This window comes from Schistocerca piceifrons, chromosome 2, assembly GCF_021461385.2.
Source record: "Schistocerca piceifrons isolate TAMUIC-IGC-003096 chromosome 2, iqSchPice1.1, whole genome shotgun sequence".
In the NCBI taxonomy this organism is placed as follows: Eukaryota; Metazoa; Arthropoda; class Insecta; order Orthoptera; family Acrididae; genus Schistocerca; species Schistocerca piceifrons.
In genome coordinates, this window is record NC_060139.1 from 440,362,595 (window position 1) to 440,385,573 (window position 22,979).

Genomic DNA, 22,979 nt, shown 5'->3' on the forward strand with positions numbered 1-22,979 from the left:
CTTCCTTTCTGGTTAATGTGAATCTTTCAGTTGCTGAATGTATGTGATGTATTCTATATTTGTGGCATTGTGATCGTGTAAGTGTATTGAGTACTTCTAGGTCTGTGTTACTCCACTTCACTACTCCAAATGAGTAGGTCAATATTGGTATAGCATAAGTATTTATAGCTTTTGTCTTCTTTCTTGCTGTCAATTCTGTTTTCAGTATGTTTGTTAGTCTTTGTCTATATTTTTCTTTTAGTTCTTCTTTAATATTTGTATTATCTATTCCTATTTTTTGTCTGTATCCTAGATATTTATAGGCATCTGTTTTTTCCATCGCTTCTATGCAGTCGTTGTGGTTATCCAATATGTAATCTTCCTGTTTAGTGTGTTTTCCCTTGACTATGCTATTTTTCTTACATTTGTCCGTTCCAAAAGCCATATTTATATCATTGCCGAAAACTTCTATTATCGTTAGTAATTGGTTGAGTTGTTGATTTGTGGCTGCCAGTAGTTTTAGATCATCCATGTATAGCAAATGTGTAATTTTGTGTTGGTATGTTCCAGTAATATTATATCCATAATTTGTATTATTTAGCATGTTGGATAGTGGGTTCAGAGCAAGGCAGAACCAGAAAGGACTTAATGAGTCTCTTTGGTATATTCCACGCTTAATCTGTATTGGCTGTGATGTGATATTATTTGAATTTGTTTGGATATTAAGTGTGGTTTTCCAATTTTTCATTACTATGTTTAGGAACTGTATCAATTTAGGATCTACTTTGTATATTTCCAATATTTGTAGTAACCATGAGTGGGGTACACTATCAAAAGCTTTTTGGTAATCAATGTATGCGTGGTGTAGCGACCTTTGTTTAGTTTTAGCTTGATATGTCAGCTCTGCATCTATTATCAGTTGCTCTTTACATCCTCGTGCTCCTTTGCAACAGCCTTTTTGTTCTTCATTTATAATTTTGTTTTGTGTTGTATGTGTCATTAATTTCTGTGTAATGACTGAAGTTAATATTTTGTATATTGTCGGTAGGCATGTTATGGGGCGATATTTAGCTGGGTTTGCTGTGTCTGCTTGATCTTTAGGTTTCAGATAAGTTATTCCATGTGTAAGTGTATCAGGGAATGTGTATGGGTCTGCAATGTAACTGTTAAATAATGTAGTTAGATGTGAATGTGTTTAGCCAGAAATTTGCTATTTTATCTTTTCCAGGGGCTTTCCAGTTGTGAGTAGAATTAATTGCTTGGGTGACTTCATGTTGCAAAATTATCACTTCAGGCATTTGTGGTATCATCTTGTACGTATCTGTTTCTGCTTGTATCCACCGTGCATGCCTGTTATGTTGTACCGGGTTTGACCATATGTTGCTCCAGAAGTGTTGCCATGCTGGTTTTGTGGGTTTCTTCTCTGTGTTGGTTGGTTCTGATCTCTGCCTAGTGTGTATATTTAGTGTAGTGAGTGCTCCTATATAAACCAGTAGTTGTAACTCTTCCATAGTTGTGTTTTCATTTATTTTGTTGTGTATGATTGTGTTGATAGTTTTTATTGTTGTTTCGACTTGTGGGTTATTTGGCGGTCTATGCAAGAATGGTCTAATGTCTGTATTTGTGTCTTTGTATTCTATATATGTCAGCTGAAATTTTTCTTCTATATCTAACATGTGTGTCACTTCGTGTTCTATTTGTGCTTGTTCTGGTGGCTGTCTTAAGATTTCGTTTTCCTCTGACTGTTTAATTGATGCGTGTTGTTCTTTGTTTGTTTGCTCTGGGATGTTTGAGTCCATTACTGTATTGTCTTTTTCTTCTTCTTCTCCTGACTGCACATTATTTTGTTCCAGTATTTGTTGTACTTGTTGTTCGATGTTTTCTAATTCTGACTGGGGCTGTGTTGTTGTTGTTGTTGTGGTCTTCAGTCCTGAGACTGGTTTGATGCAGCTCTCCATGCTACTCTATCCTGTGCAAGCTTTTTCATCTCCCAGTACCTACTGCAACCTACATCCTTCTGAATCTGCTTAGTGTATTCATCTCTTGGTCTCCCTCTATGATTTTTACCCTCTACGCTGCCCTCCAATACTAAATTGGTGATCCCTTGATGCCTCAGAACATGTCCTACCAACCGATCCCTTCTTCTGGTCAAGTTGTGCCACTAACTTCTCTTCTCCCCAATCCTATTCAATACTTCCTCATTAGTTATGTGATCTACCCATCTAATCTTCAGCATTCTTCTGTAGCACCACATTTCAAAAGCTTCTATTCTCTTCTTGTCCAAACTATTTATCATCCATGTTTCACTTCCATACATGGCTACACTCCATACAAATACTTTCAGAAATGACTTCCTGACACTTAAATCTATACTCGATGTTAACAAATTTCTCTTCTTCAGAAACGCTTTCCTTGCCATTGCCAGTCTACATTTTATATCCTCTCTACTTCGACCATCATCAGTTATTTCGCTCCCCAAATAGCAAAACTCCTTTACTACTTTAAGTGTCTCATTTCCTAATCTAATTCCCTCAGCATCACCCGACTTAATTCGACTACATTCCATTATCCTCGTTTTGCTTTTGTTGATGTTCATCTTATATCCTCCTTTCAAGACACTGTCCATTCCATTCAACTGCTCTTCCAAGTCCTCTGCTGTCTCTGACAGAATTACAATGTCATCGGCGAACCTCAAAGTTTTTATTTCTTCTCCATGGATTTTAATACCTACTCCGAATTTTTCTTTTGTTTCCTTTACTGCTTGCTCAATGTACAGAATGAATAACATCGGGGAGAGGCTACAACCCTGTCTTACTCCCTTCCCAACCACTGCTTCCCTTTCATGTCCCTCGACTCTTATAACTGCCATCTGGTTTTTGTACAAATTGTAAATAGCCTTTCGCTCCCTGTATTTTACCCCTGCCACCTTTAGAACTGACTGGGGTATCCTGTTATTTTTTATTATTACACGGATCTGATCAGCTAGTCGTTGTTCTGTTAAAAATTTTAATTCTGGGTATCTGGTAATAAATGTTGTGTATACTTGTGATCTGTATCCAGTTGTGTTGGTTCCTATGTTTGTTGCTTGGTAATAACAGAACATGAGGTGTCGATTAACTTCATCTGACCATCTCATCCTCTGTCTCTGTTTTCCTTCTAGGGTGGTTGCAGGAAGCATATCCTGCAAAACACATCTATTTGGATTTGAATCATTTTCCAGTTGGCTAGCAGTGTCGTTACCATTGTGGGCGGGCATATGGTTCAAGCGTCGTCCCCGACCATGACGGTGCTTGTCCGAGGCTTTTTTAGTTCTGTCCTGAACCAACTAATCACACTAAAAGGGGGGTTAGCCCTATCAGTGGTTTGTTCTTTTCGTCGCCTTTTACAACTGGCAGAACATACCGGAGGGTATTCTTTTCCCGGGCCTCCACGGGAATTATTATTATTATTATTATTATTATTATTATTATTATTATTATTATTTCCTTTATCGTAATTTGATATATTCACCTTTGAAAGCTGTAAATGCTGATACACCCTGAGAACAAAACTAAACATCAATCATGCAGATATTATTCTTTGTGCGAAAAGCAGAAGTATCAGTGTCAATTACTTGATTATTTCTTTGAGAGCTGAACGTTTTAAAAAGGGCCATCCAGTAATTCAAAAAAATTAAATAAATAAAAAAGACAACCAGTGCCCCCCTGTACTTGCTAAATATGCATACACTATGTGATAAAAAGTATCCACACACCCCCAAAACCATGTTTTCCATATTAGGTGCATTGTGTTGCCACCTACTACCAGGTACTCCATATCAGCAACCTTAGTAGTCATTAGACATCATGAGAGAGCAGAATGGTGTGCTCTGCAGAACTCACAGACTTCGAGCGTGGTCAGGTGATTGGATGTCACTTGTGTCATACTTCTGTAGGCGAGATTTCCACACTTCTAACATCCCTGGGTCCACTGTTTCTGTTGTGATAGTGAAGTGGAAACGTGAAGGGACACATACAGCACAAAAGCGTACAGCTTGACTTCGTCTGTTGACTGACAGAGACCACCAACAGTTGAAGAGGGTCGTAATGTGTAATAGGCAGACATCTATCCAGACCATCACACAGGAATTCCAAACTGCATAAGGATCCACCGCAAGTACTATGACAGTTAGGTAGGAGGTGAGAAAACTTTGATTTCATGGTCAAGTGGCTGCTCATAAGCCACACATCACACCAGTAAGTGCCAAACAATGCCTTTCTTGGTGTAAGGAGCATAAACATTGGACGACTGAACAGTGGATAAATGTTGTGAGTAGTGACAAAACACGGTACACAGGGTGGCGTTGCAATGGCAGGGTGTTGGTATGATGAATGCCCAGTGAACGTCAACAGCCAGCATGTGTAGTGCCAACAGTAAAATCCGGAGGTGGTGGTGTTATGGTGTGGTTGTGTTTTTCATGGAGGGAGCTTGCATCCCTTGTCGTTTTGCATGGCACTATCACAACACAGGCCTACAATGATTTTTAAGTACCTTCTTGCTTCCCACTGTTGAAGGGCAATTTGGGCATGGCAATTGCATCTTTCAACACAATCAAGCACTCGTTCATAAAGCATTGCCTGTGGCGGAGTGGTTACATGACAATAACATCCCTGTAGTGGACTGGCCTGCACGGAGTCCTGACCTGAATCCTACAGAACACCTTTGGGATGTTTTGGAACGCTGACTTCAGTACAGCACTCTGTAAAGAATGGATTGCCATTCCCCAAGAAGCCTGCGAGAGTGGAAGCTGTCATGAAGGCTAAGGGTGGGCCAACACCATATTGAATTCCAGCATTAGCGATCGAGGGCGCCACGAACTTTTAAGTCATTTTCAGCCAGATGTCCAGGTACATTTGAACACACAGTGTATTATTATAGGCATATATAGGGATACAACACAGATTATGCTTCATCTGAGTTGCATAAAGTCAATTCTGATAAAATGTCAGCTGATAATAAATCAATAACAAATTTAGAAGTTGTATTATAGCACCTGGAATGGTTTAAAGTCTGAGAAGTTAAACCAAGCATTCTTTTGTTGGCAGAATGAAATTTTCCCTCTGCAGTGGAGTGCACACTGATATGAAACTTCCTGGCAGATTAAAACTGTGTGCCAGATCAAAAATCAAACATGGGACCTTTGCCCTTCATGATCAAGTGCTCTAGCAACTGAGCTACCCAAGCATGACTCACAACATATTGTATCAGCTTTACTTCCACTAGTACCTCATCTTGTGCCTTCCAAACTTCAAAGAAGTTCTTCTGTGAAACTTGCAGGACTAGCACTCTTGTAAACAAGGATATTTTGGAGACATGGCTTAGTCACAGTCTGTGGGATGTTTCCAGAATGTAATTTTCACTTTGCTTGGGTAGCTTTGTCAGCAGTGCACCTGCTCATGTAAGACAAAAGTTTCGAGTTTGAGTCTTCGTCCAAGACACAGTTTTAATCTGACACCAAGGTTCATTTTCTTGTTGCTATGAAACAGCACTAGCAGTTAACAGTTGCAAAACAGTCTCTACACAAGCAATGTTACTTGACCTGTAGAAACAAAATATTCATGGTATTACTGCTATAGTCAAGCCTTTTGCTAAAAAGTGTTTGCAAAGCGGCAGCTTCAGTGGAGCAAAGAACAAAACTAGGACTACCAATCAATGTAAACTTTTAAAGTGTGGGCTGTAATTATTGTACGACAGTGAAACTTGGTAGATATTCTAATGTGTTAATGCAGAACCAATTTACACTGGAACCAATTAGTTCCAATTCTGGCCACTAGGTGGCCTGTCACTGTGAATGCACATATAGAAATGTTTCCACATGTAATGGGTTAGGAATGGGACGTGGGCAGAAAAGATAACAAACAAGTGGGAAATGCATGATGGGGATTTTATTTTTAACCACTGCTTACATGATCTGTTTGATATGAGCACCACGGACATTGATGAGATGCTCTACAATGCCAGATTTGCAGCTGATGGTCAAAATTGGAACTAATTTTTTTTCAGCGTAAATTGCTTCTGCATTAACACATTGAAATATCTACGAAGTTTCACTGACATATGATAATTACAGCTCTCACTTTAATTATAACTGCCTGGTACTTTCACTCTGTGTTCCCTACGTGTTTATGCATGGAGAACACTAGAAGCAGCATGAAATCAAGATAGTGTGTTATTGAAACTATGAAACACATTTGACGAAAGGTATGGATGGCCGTAACAAGGTTTTTAGTATACTCTATGAATGCAATGATATCAAGAAAGGATCTTGGGTGACTATGTTCAATGTAAACATAATTCTCAACAGAAAATTGTATTTTTAATCTTGATAATGCTACTGGAAATGAAATAAAAGATCTACCACAGTCTCAAGCCACTGAGGTCTGCAATGGAACAGTAATTAAGGGCCTGTTCTCCCCTCCTGTGTCTTTCAAAGAATTTCAATTGTTTCTTGAAGTAGAATAGTGTAAAAACTCATTAATCACCAATTTGGATTTGTATACATCGATCCATTATGATTTAGGCTGTCTGAAATACTGAACAGTAGTCCTAATTATGTGGATCCCATATTATTGAGTCTAGCTTCCCTATTTCTTACCAAGATGAGGCAGCAGCACATACATGTGTTAAAAAATCTAGAATGTCTAACTATTTCAGATTCAGCCCCTCAACCTGTTCATTCATTGTGTAATACGGCCTTAATTCATTCTATTAACTTATCATTCTCTTACAGGAATACAACAGGTAACAGTAAAAAGTAAATAGTATTCATACAATATTAAAAGAAACATGTATATATAACCTCGAAATCTATGTAGTGCCATGAGGAATGGGTCATCCTGAAAAGTTAAAGCTTCTTCCCTTGAAATGCGTTCTGTTCCCTCCCTACATACAGCAACAGGTGACGATACAAGTGTTTGTCAATTACAGCATTGTTATAAGAGCACGGAAAATTGACTTCGTCTATTTGTACTTTGCATTTATGACAATCTAAATTATTCTGCAATTCTTGCAGTCCGCTTTTGTGGTATTTTCACTTGACTTCTTTTGTATTCTCTGCCTCAATGTTTAGAGAGAGAGAATGTGTAAATGTTCATACATAAATGCTAATATTGCATACAGAATTTCAGTAAATGAAGTTCTGATGACAATGTGGCACGAGATTTTATCTCAATTGCTTTTATGTAAAGTCTCAAAGACTTTCCATAGTGCTTTTATCCCATATTTTCTGATTTTAGTAATAACAAGCTAGTTCACAATGATGCAGATAATTGCATGGTTTTCTTTAACTTGGGATGGTTCTGTCTTCAAGTATTAATATCTGAAATAATGAAATAAATGTTGAGTACTGACTAACTCACAGCCATTAACAAAACCACCACATACTATATCAACATTTATTCCAAACAGGCTTATTATCACTGACATCAGTTTTTAATATTCCAAGAATTAAAAGACCAAGAACAGCTGCCTAAGCACTGAAATTTAGTTCACACTGAAATTTAGTTCACACAAATCATACCCACATAAATGAAATAATGTATTTAACATAACATAACTGTAGATTACAGACAAGTCAATTATAGTAAACATACATATATTTGTATATTTTTGCACTACTCAATTTGAAAGATATTTATACACTTTGACATATCACAGTATCAGCCTCATTTCTTAATAGAATAAAAATTTTCAAAAGGACAAGCCTTTATACAAAATCATAATGGATAGTGAAGCAAACATAGACAGTTACTCCGTGTCTCTGTGTGTGTCAGAGACGGGCAGGGGGGGGGGGGGGGGGGGAGGAGGGATTGGAGTGAATCGTAGCTAGTGCATTAGGAGAATGAAATAGTGGCAGTGGTGGTGTGTAAAGAAAAGAGAATTAATTTCAATAAAATGTACAAGTAAAACTATTTCAATATTTAATAATCAAGTTGTTGAAACTAACTGTATACAATACTTTATTCAGAAACCTATATAAGCACAAAGTTCTATAGCAAGTAACAAAGCAGTAAACTTAACAAATTTACTTCTATAAAAAAAAACTTGCCACTCATTTTTGCCATTGCCTTTAATTTGCTGTAACTTCTTGTGGAAGTATACACATATTAGCTGAAATATTGTTTTGCAGCAATATTATTCCAGCTTTTCTGCGTGTCATACTGGGTACGACAGATCCAAATAGGATATATACACTTTTATAACCAGATTTTTCTCTCTCTCTCACTCACTTTCATGTTCAGTGATTCAACATCACTATTTTCATACATTTAACACAACTCCAGTTGTGTCAAAAGTTTAGTAGCAAATATTACCACTGCCCTCTATAAGAAGCTATTTTCATTTAATACAATAAATACTTTTAATTACACTCCAGAACTCTAAATGAAGTTTATCTTGGACATTTGGTATTGACAATATTCTTGTTATAATTACATATTAATCACTACATGGAATTTCAGAAACTTTTACATCAAGTTCTTTTCCTTCTTGCCAGTGTTCAGTGTAGTTATTCTTCACCTATGTCAGGTGTTATATTCATGGATATTTGGAGGACTTACAATAAAACTGTTCTCTCTCACTTTAATCAATTGCCTCAGTCAATGTTATTTGTAAACTAGCTACACAGTATAACAATGATTAGCACCAATAACAGTAGTTAAACTGATTTGTACAGCATTACATAATATGTGTAAAGCATAGGTAAATAGGAGGAGGATTTGTTCCACGAAATTTCATGGTGAACTGCTGGATGTTGTTAACTTCCAGCTATGATAAACACACACAGTGCCAAAATATTGTGGCAGAAATTATTATCTTCTGGCAGTTTGCCTGAAGTTTTAGGAACCACTATATATGCCAGGAAAGTTTTAAATGTCATGGAACAGTATGTTATGAGACACGAGAGGATGAGATACACTAGAAAGTCACACATTAAAACCCAAAACAATAAAGGTATATAAACCAGATCACACACATCATGCATATTTTATCTTGGCACATGAATTTCCTAGTTTAGAATTGGTAGAAATCTCAGGACTTCAAACCAATAGTGTCCGTGTCCATCCACTGCCAACTTTGGTGATCAAACAATATAATGTGTGGTAGTACTGTAGTCCCTGTCAAATGCCATGTTTTATTCCCTTCTACTATGTGTGCTGAATGTGTGATAAGCAGTTTCTGCTCTATTGTGGGTAGTATCTATAACTCCTCATCACTGTCCAGAGAGAGTAGATATTTACTACAGAGTACTAGTATGATGCTTAGCCTGTTTGCTTCATCGATATCATTTCTTTCACAGTGGTATGCTCCACTGACATCGTTCCTTTTGCAGTAGCAATCTACTTACAGGAAGAGCCTTGTCACCTAGGTTCCTCAAACATCCCTCTAAAATCAATCAAGTTAAAGTGTGTGCATATTAATGAATCTTCAACATAGCAGTAGTCTTGGTTGTGAATACTTAAACTTTCAACTTCTACACTGAATGAAGCAATCCCAGTGATGACAAATAATAAAATAGAGGTACCACTAGAAGAAACAAATCAGTGCAGGGATAATCACCAGGCCACTGTCAGAAAAGTGTAATATTTAAACAATAATTCATGTTTACTATTTCAATAATAATACTGATTGCATGCCATTAAATGACAGCTCCTTGTTACTCACTCAGAAATAATATTTGCAGAATGTAAAAATGTTATGCATTTATAGGTGAAAAGTAAATTCAGATTTTTTTTAGCATAGCGAAGAAAGATTAATGTTAGCTGTACCTCTCCCTTGTGGCCATACAGACTCAAGTGTCCCTGTGTGACAGATCCAATGAGTATTTCATTTCATTTCCTTTGTCAGCACAAAGTGAAGTATTTGCACCAAGTGTAGGCTACAATTGTTTGATAAACAGAGTAATTAGGACTATGGAAATCAACTCTTACTAAAATACATAGTATTTGGTAGCTGAAATAACAAACAAAACAGCTTGAAACATTAAGCTGAAATTGCTAAAGGTCCTGTACAACAGCAGAGAGAGCTAACAATCAGATCAAGAATCTGGTTGAAATGATCTGCACTGAACCACACAACATGACAATAGTTTATTTATCCATGTCAGATGAAGATGATCAATAAAAAAAGGACAGCTGCCATTACAGTTGCATTTGTTATATTACTGTATGATGGGAAGTAGCTTCCACTGCACTTTTTTTAATAGGTATTGCTAGAGGTGACGTGGTCTGAGGCCGACACTGAAAGATACTAGAATCATTGAGTAGAACTATATGGAAACATTGAAGTGTCTCAAAGTCTCTCAAGAAAATAGTGGGAAGATATCAAGTCTATTTTATGGAATCAATTTTGTGAATTTTTAGATAAAGAAAAAACTAGTCCAAGGCAATACCTGGAGAGGAAGGGAGAGAGGGGTGGGGGAGGGGATGGGCAGGTAAGAGGAGGAGGGGATGGGCAAAGTGGGAAAGAGCAGATAGACAAGTACGAGGAGGAGGCGATGGACAAAGTGGAGGAGGGAGGGATGGACAGGCAGGGGGAGGAGGGGGTGGACAGAGAGATGGGATGGAGAGCATGAGGGAAGGAGGGAATGGTGAGGGGAAGAGGGCAGAAGGGAGGGAAGGGGAGGAGGGGGAGGAGGAGGAGGAGGAGGAGGGGGAGATGAACAGAGAGAGGGAGAGGGGGACTGGAAGGAGGAGGAGATTAACAGAGACAGGGAAATGATGGGATCGACATAGACAGTAGATGGGGGGGGGGGGGAGAGAGAGAGAGAGAGAGAGAGAGAGAGAGAGAGAGAGAGAGAGAGAGAGAGAGAGAGAGAGAGGAGGGGACGGGGAGAGCCAGTAGATGGACAGAGAGATGGGAAGGAGCAGAGAGGGGGAGTATGAGACACATGCAGGAGGCAGGTGGAGAGAGGTAGTGCGCAGCTGGAGAAGAAAGAGGGAGAGGAAAATATGGACAGAGATATGATGAGGAGGATATGGACAGTGAGATGGGGGAGAAGGTTACGCATAGAGAAAAGGGAGAGGAGGACATGTGAGCAATACACAAGTAAGTGTCAAGTGCACACATGGGCAAAGTTGCGTATAAAAGGCTACTTAAAGAACAATAAAAATTAAAATTTTAATAAACTTTTTTGGAACAGTGTTCAAAAAATTTTTAAATTTGTTTTCTTTTTAAAATTCAGTCTCGATTGCTCTACATATGCTACAAGAACATAGGTGACCAGTTTCAGTCATATCACATGACCATCATCAGACCTGTAATTTAATTTAGAAAGTAATAGAAACCTTACTAGATTAATAATAAAATATGACAAAATGCTTATAAGGATAAAATACAGTAAGACTTGTTACACCCATGGCATCCTTCGAAGATGGTAGGTGGAGCACTCTTCTCAGCTGCTGTGATGTCAACTCGTGCCAGCAAGTGATGGGCATATGCTTAAATACAAAGATGCTCTGCCTACCTCTTCTCCCTCTACCGCACGTCAACCAATCTGTGTAGAATGGGTTCACATAATCGTCTAAACATAAAAAAACAAAGTACAATAATAACAAAAAAATAGTTATGTATAAAATTTCTCTTTAAAATCATGGAACTACTTAAATATTGTAAATAATGTCAATTAAAAGCTTTAAAATAACTGTACAGACGATGTATACTCAGTGTGCCCTCTATGGGCTGAGATGGCACTACCACAATGGTTTCAAAGTCAATGTAGTGAATATGTTTTTGATTGTCATGTTCAACTGTAAATTGTAGTTTTGGATGTATAGAGTTCAATTTTGTAGTAAAACTATCGATTTCATCTTTTGGACCAGTTTTATGACATTTTAAAAAGTGTATGTAATATGATAGCACTCTGCAGCTGATCATTCCACTATTACATACATCACCAGTGGCAAATAAAGTTAATATAAGACAGACAGACTGACTCTATCATAGGTGTATACTTGCAGTCGAGTCACAACTCTCATAACGATATGATGCCGCATTGCCAAAGACCTTCACAACATCACTGACTTTGAAACCATTGTGATAGTGCCATCTTAGCCCATAGAGGGCACACTGAGTATACATCATCTGTACAGTTATTTTAAAGCTTTTAATTAATATTTTATACAATATTTAAGTAGTTCCATGGTTGTAAAGAGATATTTTATACATAACTATTTTTATGTTATTATTGTACTTTGTTTTTTTTTTATGTTTTGACGATTATGTGAACCTGTTTTACACCAATTGGTTGATGTGAGGTGGAGGGAGAAGAGGTAGGTGGAGCATCTTCGTATTTAAGCATATGCCTGTCACTTGCTGGCACCAGTTAACATCACAGCAGCTGAGAAGAGTGCTTCGCCTACCATCTTTGGTGGATGCCATGGGTATAACAAGTCTTATTGTATTTTATCCTTATAAGCATTTTGTCATATTTTATTGTTAATCTAGTAAGGTTTCTATTACTTTCTAAATTAAATTACAGGTCTGATGATGGTCATGTGATATGACCGAAACTGGTCACCTATGTTATTGCAGCATATGTGGTGCGATCAAGACTGAATTTTAAAACGAAAATTTTTTAAAAATTAAAATGTATACTGAGAGCAGTACTGTGCAGTTTTAACTAGCTGAAGAGAAATTAGTGGGAGCTAAATTTATATTTCATAAATTCTGGAGTACCTGCAACCAGAATATAGCTGTAGCAGTAATGCAACCACAAACAAAAAATGTTGGACACTAGTGTAACACAGAAACAATCAAGATTCTGCACACCCATTTTTGCTTACTGAATATTCTTAATTTAATGGCTGACAGTGAAATGAAGTTGACAGTCCAAAATATGACCCCTGCTACAAGACTGTATAGTGATTTATTTTTTCTTCATCTAGAGTACTTTGCACTATAGAGCATAACAGAAAAATAATTCCAAAGCAAAAGGAACTAATAATTTTTTTATATTATTCCACCAAACAAACATTATAAAATTGAGGTGAATGTAATGTTCTTGCCATTAAATCACACCAAGCCTAACCACATAAGACTAAAATGACATACAGTGGGAACCATAACTGTCAGCTCCCCCTTTTTACTATGGTAAAGAGAAAGGGGAGGGGGGAGAAAGAGGGGGGGGGGGGGGGAGAAAGAGAAAGAAAGAAAGAAAGAAAGAGAGAGAGAGAGAGAGACAGAGAGAGAGAATCTCAGAATCTACATACTGTATGAGTGGGTAGGAGAGAAGGGACTGTGATAGGAAAGGAAGGGGGCAAGATCATTTTGCAAATGAAACTGCTTGAAAAGAACACTAAGTCAAAACCACTTCACACATAACTGAAAAATGTCTATCTTATTTGTTGGGAATGAAAATGGCTACTTTGTGACAGTGACACATACAGGAACAAAATATCCATTTAAATCATACAAATCAATGTAAAGAAGTAGTACCTAAATGAAACCAGAAATAATCATGAGTACAAGAGAAGTGAGCTCATGTTCATACTTTAAGTCTTTGAAAGGGTTTATTCGGTATCCTTTAAGCCTTTTGATCCTCATCTTGATTCTACTTATATCATTCCCTATGAGTCCAACATCAATCTGAATGTTAACCCTTTCAAGACAGCTTCAAAAAGTCAAAATAAAATTTACATTGGGTTGGCACTTAAAAGGCATTTTTCAAAATTTTTGGTAATATTTCTTGGGTTCCAGTACTTTTTAACAGTTAATAAACCTCATTTTGTCAACTGTGATCTCTTATGTGGGTGCAGTAAAACCAATACATCCACTGTTTATCCAAGGCTTCTAATTTGGTATGTAGGTTTTCAACTCCTGTGTCATAATTTATAGTTTTCCCCAATAAACTATCACTTCTTGCACAGCTATTGCAGCATTAAGATACACAGTTAATTTTGACATTTGCCAATTGTAAAATAAATCCATTTATGTTTGTTTGACAGTAAATGTAGACTGTGAAAAATAGTTGCTAATACATGTATAAGGCTATCTTCTAAGTGCTAGATTGTAAAACAAATGGTTTTTTAATATATTTACCTGCTTGTTTTTGTAATGTGTGCTGATGTGGCATTGACTATAAACAAAATAAACATAATTATAGCTAATGGACTTTTCCAGCAGTGATGATGAACCCATCAGTTAGATTCACAAGATTGAATTTTTTAACAAATGAAAGACAACACAGCACTACATAAGAAATTATAGCCAACTAGTGAGATGGCTGTGTGTATATAACTGATACTGTAAATCTCTTTTGAGATTGCTTAAATAATGTTAACTGCCTGAACAGCAGTAAATAATCAATGGAAAATTTCAACTAAACAATTGACATGAGAGAGAGAGAAAGCTGCCTATAAAGCAACTAAAAGAAGCCAACAGCAAAATTACGTTTGTGTGATATGTCAAATTTGAATAAACAATACTGTTGTCAATATACACAACACCCATTCCTCCTTGGAAATAACATCTCAAAAATATAAAACATAGCTACAAAATTACAATGATCACATTTGTTTTACAAAACCAATGAATTTCCTTCCTTCTTTATATGATTTTGTTTTTTGTTATTATTATTAATACAGTAGTAGTTGTTGTTGCACCTACCGCTGCAGAACTGCAGTAATATTTAATTCTACAATTCTCACTAGATCTAGCATTGTAACCTGATACCTACAAATGCTCAAAAAGGAACTCTGGAGACAGAAACACAGTCCTCACAAACTACTGGAAAAGGCATTATCAGATTGAACAAATGTACGGAACATAATGATCAGTAACATGGGAGAACACAAAACAAAAAGTATTGCAAACCAACAACAAGGACAACAGAGAGAGAGAGAGAGAGAGAGAGAGAGAGAGAGAGAGAGAGAGAGAGAGAGAGAGAGAGAGAGAGAGAGCGGGAGGAGGAGGGGGGGCAGGGAGAGGGGAAGGGGGGAGGGGGAGGGGTCTTCAGAAACTATATCAATATTACAGTCTGTCTGTCACTAACAACACAAACAAGAAAAGCACCACACCATAAAATTGTATGAAAATGTATAGATCGGAAATGAAAAAGCAGCCATGTCACAAAAGCATGCACAAAGTTACTTTCTGCAATAAACCATCAAGAAATACCATGTTAGGGATATTAACAGTTATAAGTAACTTTCAAAATATTTGTTTCCTTAACAACAACTATGATTAACCCATCAATATTGTTCAACTATCCATGTAATTAATTCTGCTGAGTCCACAGCACCTTGCAACATTTTTTTTTCTGTGTTACATTATTACAGTCTTCTGACGTAGCAAGTACCACTAAATACATCAAATATGTACAATGCAATACTCAAACTTTCTTAATAGCCTCATGAAAGACTTATAAAAATAAGCATTTCTTACAACACTGCCACAAAATATATTCACACATTTACCAACATCTGCTGGTTTTTTTGTACCTCAGGTACCATTGCTATCACAAACATTATTACAATTTGATGCCAACATCACAGAGTAATGCAGCAGCAAATAATTACATTCGATCTGCGTTGCTTCACTTCTAACAACACAATGTTATACACAATTAGGAATCGACCACAATGCACTAGTATGACAGAGTTGGTCTCACATCCAAATCAGTGTTACTATTTTTCAGGTGTTCCCGAAATTGCTGAAGCTCAGCTGGAGAGATTCCTTGCCAACTTTCTAGTTCAGACAAAACCCTGAGATTATCACAGTGGTTCATTAACAAATTTACAGTATGCATACTCAAATTATCACTATACAAAATTTTTAATTCTTCAAGTTTTTGCATTGGGTTGACTGACAGAACTTTAGCCATTGTGTCATCACCAATACCAGTAGAGGAACCTAACTGTATATACTTAATGTTGAAGCAACTAGATAATAAAAATTCAAGATGTACAAGTGCACAGTCTACAACACACATTATGTATTCCAAATACTGGAAAGGTTTAACTGAAAGTGTCTTCATTGATACAGATGTATGCTCTAGAAAATCACAGTTATAAAAAACTAATTTTTTTAAGTTTGGGCAAAACTGGCTAATGTATATAAGTGCATTTAGATCGATTTCTTCCACATGTTCAAGGTGCAACCATGTCAGATTTTGTCCTTTGACTTCCAACAAAAGCTTGACATGGTCAGTATAAAAATCACAAGACATAAGTTTCAGTTCTCTTAAATCATTTAGAGCTGCAAGTACTGTAAGGTCACTAATTCTTTCATCATGGTAAATGGAAACATGTCTGACACAAGGACACATCTCTATAAGTAAATTTAAATGATAGGTTGTCACATCTCGGCTCTGGAAAATATGTAATCCCAGTGGATGAGAATATGTGCCGGAAAACCGTAAATGTTCAAGAATGGTGCCAAATTCATCACAGCGCCCAAGATCTCTTAAGTTTTTTAAACCCACTAACAATTCAGCATAGCCTTCAATAGATACAGAAGTTCGATATAACAGTAACTGCCTCAAATCCTGGCAATTCAATAAAGATGGTATACTGCGATCAGTTACAGAGCGTGAAGAAGTAACATCTAAGATTCGTAACCTACTACAGTTGTTTGCTACAATTGATATAATATGATCAGTACAGTCAAAACAAAGACAAAGCGATACTAAATTTTTCATTGCTGTGATGCCCTGTATAACTGTCTTTTCAAAGTCAGAAGTTTTCCAGCCACCAGAACCAGATCCAAGATTCAAAGTTTCAAGGCCAGTCATCTTCTCTAATGTTTGATACAAAACATGTCTCATAATTTTTGGCCACACTGAGATATTCATTTCACGTAGATGATAGTTGACTGCAACTTCTGTTAACTTAACAACTATATTCATTTTATTGAGAAAGAGCCACATAGGTTGATCCTGGCTATAAGAATCTTTTGTTTCTTTTATTAATTCACTCACTGATGTTAAAATATGAGTAGCCATTTTATCAAACAGAGATCTAGGAACACTTGAGTATAATAGTTCATTCAGCCATTGGAAGGTGTTCTGCAAATACTCAGGACGTTGAGTTGGCATTTCATGTGAAATAGGTGATTCTGGAGATATCATGATGCGGCCTATGTGTGCCACAAACTGACCAACAGCTGCAAGACTCAATCTTTCTAAAGATAAGGGTTGTTTTTTCTTAGGCATTGTTACTAACAGAATGCACTTGTCAAGCACAGAACTGCAAAGAAAATAATTATATTTAGAATTTTAAACAAAGTCTATAAATTAGTGCATCATAATATTTTTCATAAAAGAGTACAATTATTTAAAACATAAACAAAAAATCCTATTCAGGAAGCTTATTAAATACATTACCTTATCAGCACTGCTTTAAGTTGATGCAGCAATGCTATTTAAAGTTATAAACAAATTTAATATTTGTGGCAGGAATATTAACTGGTTCAAAACTTACAAACACGTATATACAGCCTCAGGTTCTAATTTCAAAGTTCAAAGAAAGCAATTAACTGGTTCACATATGCGGATCAGAACATAATGTCATGATCTAATAGACTGCTTTGTTTAAATACAATTTATGACAAGTGGTTTAACTGGTCTCACTGATGTTTGAAGCAGCAATGGAATAAATCTTGGATAAATTTTTTGCTGCTACATCACTTGAGAAGAAAAAATGGGTTGACAGATGCTGAAGACACAGCTAACAAGGAGTGACTGAATAAATGGGAAATTGAAATTAAAAGTGTGTGTTACAGGATGGTGTGAGGGTGAGCGCATAAGAAGAGGGTGAGTGAATGAGACATGAAGGGGACAAAAAATTGAAAATGAGGGATTCAAATGCACATTTGACTGACACAGGACCAAATGTAAAACAAGTAGCAGACCAGTCTTATTGCATAATGCCACAATATTAGCACACATTCTTTCCTCAGACAATGGACCATTACGTAATTGCTAGAGTCTTTATACATCTCATGTTTCATCACCAATTGTCGGTCTTTTTAACATGTGCAGCTGTTCAGATGATAGTGCACATTTAACACCTACTTTGTGGTGGCTTGTAGACATCATTACTGTACAAGCAACTGTAGGTACCAAAAAAGCTGTTCCACCTGTAAAGATCATCTAACAAGATGATATTTTGCTGAAACTTATCCCGCCAGATTGGAACTACCAACACCACCATTTGTTCTACCAATAACAACTGAAATATCCGACAAATGCGAACACATGTGCTCTCTCTCTCTCTCTCTCTCTCTCTCTAGCAAGAATTAACTTGATCACGTGACTAGGTACACCATGTTCCAGTTCAAAGTAGTGCATGTTGTTTGCCTTACAGTGGAAACATGAAAAATTATCATGGCATATCCTTTTGCAGGCAGCCACAGTGACTTGCTGCTGACAAAAATGTATTGGTGACGATAAGAAGAAAGCAGTGACAGCACACACAGAAATGTTAATGCTGGGTAATTATGGTAGGAGGGGCACCATGAGGAGATGAGTGGAATTCTTGTATTCACCACAAAGAAAAACAGCAAAGTTCAGACAATAATTATGCCACTGATAATATGGATAAATGTGTTATTAGGAAGCAACTTCTGTGATATTACAAACAATAAAAGGAAATACCAACTTTGTGAAAACCCCATGGCTTATGTCGCAAGGAAATGGACGTCAAAACTTGCAAACAAACTCTGACAAGGTGGGGGCACAGCATCAGTGATGGGCATCAGAGAATGGATTGAATGCCAATGTGGTTTAAGTTCATAGCTATTTCAACCTGAATCCGTTCAACTCAGTGGGTCTTCATTAAGGCTATACCATCCCCAGAAAAGAGACAAATTGCGTTTACTTACCAGCCATTAAAATGGCCTAAGTTTTTAAGACAGTACTACCTCACAATGTGAAGGTGACAGGCTACTGTGCTGATGGGCACTAGTTGTTTCATGCCCCACTAGCAGATAATGAGTTGGATGTAGATGAACTGGCAAGAGAATCATAGTGGAATAGTGCACAACACTGCCACAGAGGACATGTGCTAAGTGTTGCAAGGCAGACCGTCCAATCCAGGCGTTTACCTGTCAGCGGCAATAGGCCTGTCTGGGCAGTTCTTATGTGAACATCATCTGCTTTTGCCTCACACTGTACTCTGTTTTTGCTGTGCTCAGTTACTCACTCACAATGGCCATGTTGTGTTTGCTCTAGGCTCATCTCCACGCAGCATTCAGACACCCTCCTGCTCCGCAGATTCACCCTCTGCTCAAATTATTCTTGGAACCGAGAGCTCTATGAAACCCGAAATAGAAAGTGAAAAGAATAGCAAGTCATAGAACATATATCGGAATGACGCAATAGACATCATAGGATGTGGAGCATTCACCGGCATCGAGAAAAATATTGTGCTATCGAGGTCAGAACCAAGTCTGATTGTGAAGTTACCTTGATGCAATTAGCAACATCAAGTTAATTACTGGATGTCATTACCAGCCACCCAAGTCCATTGTAACAGTTGTAGAATCATTCAACGGAAGTCTATGTTCAGTAGCATGGAAATACCTGATCATGCAATATTAGTCAGAGATGACTTTAATCTGCCGAGTATAGACTGGGACACTGTGGATTGATTGCATGTGGTATGGACAGTCTTCTGAAGTACTTTTGAACACATTTTGCTAAAGTTTCCTTGAACAACTACTTAGACAACCCACACACACTGAAATATTTTAGACCTAGTAGCTACAAACAGGCCTGACCTTATCAATAGTGTCAGTGTATAGACAGGGAATAGTGAACAAGACATCGTTATAGTGACAATGGTTACTCAAGTTAACACAACAATCAAAAAGACTGCAGCAGTATTTCTGCTAAAACAAGCTGATACGCAGTTTTTGGCATCCCATTTAGACAACGAATGGACATCACTGAGTTCCAACATGACGGATATAGAGGAATTATGAACAAGGTTGAAACTGATTGTAAATCACGCTCTGGAGACTTATGTGTAATAAGGGATAAGAACCTCTGTGGTTTAATAACAAAATTCAGAAAATGCTGAGGATTCAGATTGTTGCACTTTTGATTCAAAAAAGAATGTCCAAATGTTGACATGCAAAATTTAGCAGAAATTCGTGCATCAGTAAGAAGATCAATACACAAGGCTCACAACAACTTCCACTGTCATACCTTTGTGAAAGTTCTTGCCAAGAACTCAAGCAATTTCAGTGAATACATAAAATCACAAAGTGGGTCAAAGGTTTCTATCCCATCATTCATCAGCCAGCCTGAGTTGGCAATCTATCACACCAAAAGGAAAACTAAAGTTTGAAATTCACACTTAGGAAAACATTCATGCAGGATGGTGATACAAATATACCGCATTTGACTGTCGCACAGACTCCCACATGGAGGCCATAGAAACAGGCATCCCTGCTGTCGAGAAGCAATTGAAAGAGTTGAAAACAAATAAGTTGCAAGGTCCGGGTGGAATCCCTATTTGGTTTTACAGAGAGTCTGTCCCTTACTTAGCCTGCATTTATCACAAATCTCTCACCATGTGCAAAGCTCCAAACAACTGGAATAAAAATGCATGGTACTCCTTATGTAAGGAACATAACAGAGCACTCCCACATAATTACATGCCATTATCCTTAACATTGGTCTGCTGCAGAATTCTCAAAAATATTCTGAGTTTGAATGTAATAAATTTCCTTGAGACAGAAAAGCTTCTGTCCACGAATCAGCACAGACTTATAAAGCGTCACTCATGGAAACTCAGACTGCCCTTCTCTCATATGATACCCTGAGAACCATGGATGAAGGGCAACAGGTAGATTCCATGTTTTGGAATTCTGGAAAATGTGTGACACGGGGCCCCGCTGCAGACTGTTACCAAAGATACGAGCATATGGAATAGGTCCTCATAAATGTGAGTGGCTCAAAGACTTCTTACGTAATAGAAACCAGTACATTGCCCTCGATACTGAGCGTCCATCAGAAACAAAGGTACCGTTAGGAGTGCCCCAGAGAAGTGTTGTAGGACCACTCTTCTTCTCTATATACATAAATGATATGATGGACAGGGTGAGCAACAGTTTAGGGCTGTTTGCTGATGGTGCTGTGATGTACAGGACGGTGTCATCGTTGAGTGACTGTAGGAGGATGCAGGATGACGTAGACAAACTTTCTAGTAGGTGTTATGAACGGCAGCTTGTTCTAAATGTAGTTAATGGGAATGAGTAGGAAAAACAATCATGTGATGTTTGAATACAGTATTACCGTAGTTTGAATACAATATTACCGTATTAGTAATGTACTGCATGACACAGCCACATCAATCAATATCTAGGTGTAATCTTGCAAAGTGGTATGGAATGGAATGAGCACATAGGTAGTAGTAGGGAAGACAAGTAGGTAGTAGTAGGGAAGACAAGTGGTTGCCTCATTTCATTGGGAGAATTTTAGAAAATACTAGCTCATGTGTAAAGGATATGGCATAAGGAACACTAGTCCAACCCATTCTTGAGTATTCTTCGAATGTTTGAGACCCCCACCAGGTTGGATTAAAGGAAACCATTGATGTGATTCACAGGCGTGCTGCTAGATTTGTTATAGTTGGTTCGATCAGCAGGCAAGTATTATGGAGATACTTCATGAACTCAAATGGGAATAGCTGGAGAATGGGACTGAATGCAGAATGATTCTACTGTCAGTAATGTACATTTCACATAAGGATCACAAACATAAGAAAAATTAGGCCTTGCGTGGAGGCTTATATACAGTTTTTCTCTTGATCTATTTGTGGGTGGAACTGGAAAGGAAATGACTAGCAGTGATACATAGTGCCCTCTGCTATGCACCATATGGCGGCCTGTGGAGTATGTACACTGATCAGCCACAACATTATGAACACCAATCTATTTTCATATAAACCCGTCCAGGTGACAGCATCATCATCTGGTGAGCAATGACTGCTAGTCAAACATATTGCACCGTGCATGTATCAGTGAGTGTGCTGTCTGTGGCTAGAATGGGGAAGGTGTGCAATCTATCTGCATATAACAGGTTCAGATGTGATGGCCCAGAGGCTCGGAACAAGGGTTTCGCAAATGGTATGACTTGTCAAGTGTTCAATGAGTGTTGTAGTGAGTGTTTTCAACACATAGCGAAACCAAGATGAAACCACGTCCAGACGTTGCAGGGTTTGGCGGCCATACCTCATTACAGATGTCAGACGTTTTAGGCTGTGCAGACTGGTAAATCAGGACAGATGGCAAACTGTGGTGGAACTAACATAAGACTTTAATGCTGGGCATATTACAAGTGTGTCTTAACACACAGTACGCCGAACATTCCTAACAATGGACCTTTGCAGCCAACAACCCATGCATGCGCCAATGTTAACACCACAACATAGACAACTATGACTGAAATGGACATATGACCATCATCACTGGACCTTGGTGCAGAGAGAGAGCACATTGCTTGGTGTGATTATTCCTGAGACCTCCTTCATCACGCTGATGGAAGGGCACAAATGCATCATCTTCCAGGGAACAGGGCACCTATACTGTGGAACAGAGACAAGCTAGCAGCAGCTCCATCGGGCTCTGGGGAACATTCACTTGGGCATCCATGGGTCTGATGGAGCTTGTGCAAGGCACCATGATGGCCAATGAGTATTGTACACTGGTTGCAGAACATGTACTCCCCTTCATGACAATCATTTTTCCCACTCTTTCAAAAAGATAAAGCATCATGTCACAAGAACAGGAGTGTGAAGGAGTGGTTCAAGGAACACAGTGGTGAGTTCCAATTGATGTGCTGACCCCCCCCCCCCCCCCCCTCCGCCCCAGCTTCCCAGATCTGAACCCAATAAAACACATCTGGGATGCGATTGAAAATCACGTCAGAGCTCATCGTCCTCACCCACCTCCCTCTCCAGAATGTAAGGGAATTGGGTGACATTGTGCGTAGGGGGGAGAGAGAGGGGGGCGGGGGT

The 22,979-nt window shown here is 38.0% G+C and overlaps 1 protein-coding gene across 3 annotated transcripts in view; it reads right to left on the bottom strand.

Annotated features, from left to right (window-relative positions):
* Window positions 1-22,979, bottom strand: part of LOC124777010 (ribonuclease P protein subunit p40-like) — a 250,437-nt gene that overhangs the window by 152,753 nt on the left and 74,705 nt on the right. Inside the window, exon 2 of one of the 3 annotated variants that reach the window (XM_047252258.1) lies at window positions 15,188-17,201. The exons of the other annotated variants lie outside the window; for them this stretch is intronic. Within the exon in view, the coding sequence (XP_047108214.1) occupies window positions 15,602-17,167 (1,566 nt within the window). The 5' untranslated portion in view covers window positions 17,168-17,201 and the 3' untranslated portion in view covers window positions 15,188-15,601. Of the gene's footprint in view, window positions 1-15,187; window positions 17,202-22,979 lie in introns of those variants that run through there. 3 annotated transcript variants of the gene reach the window in all.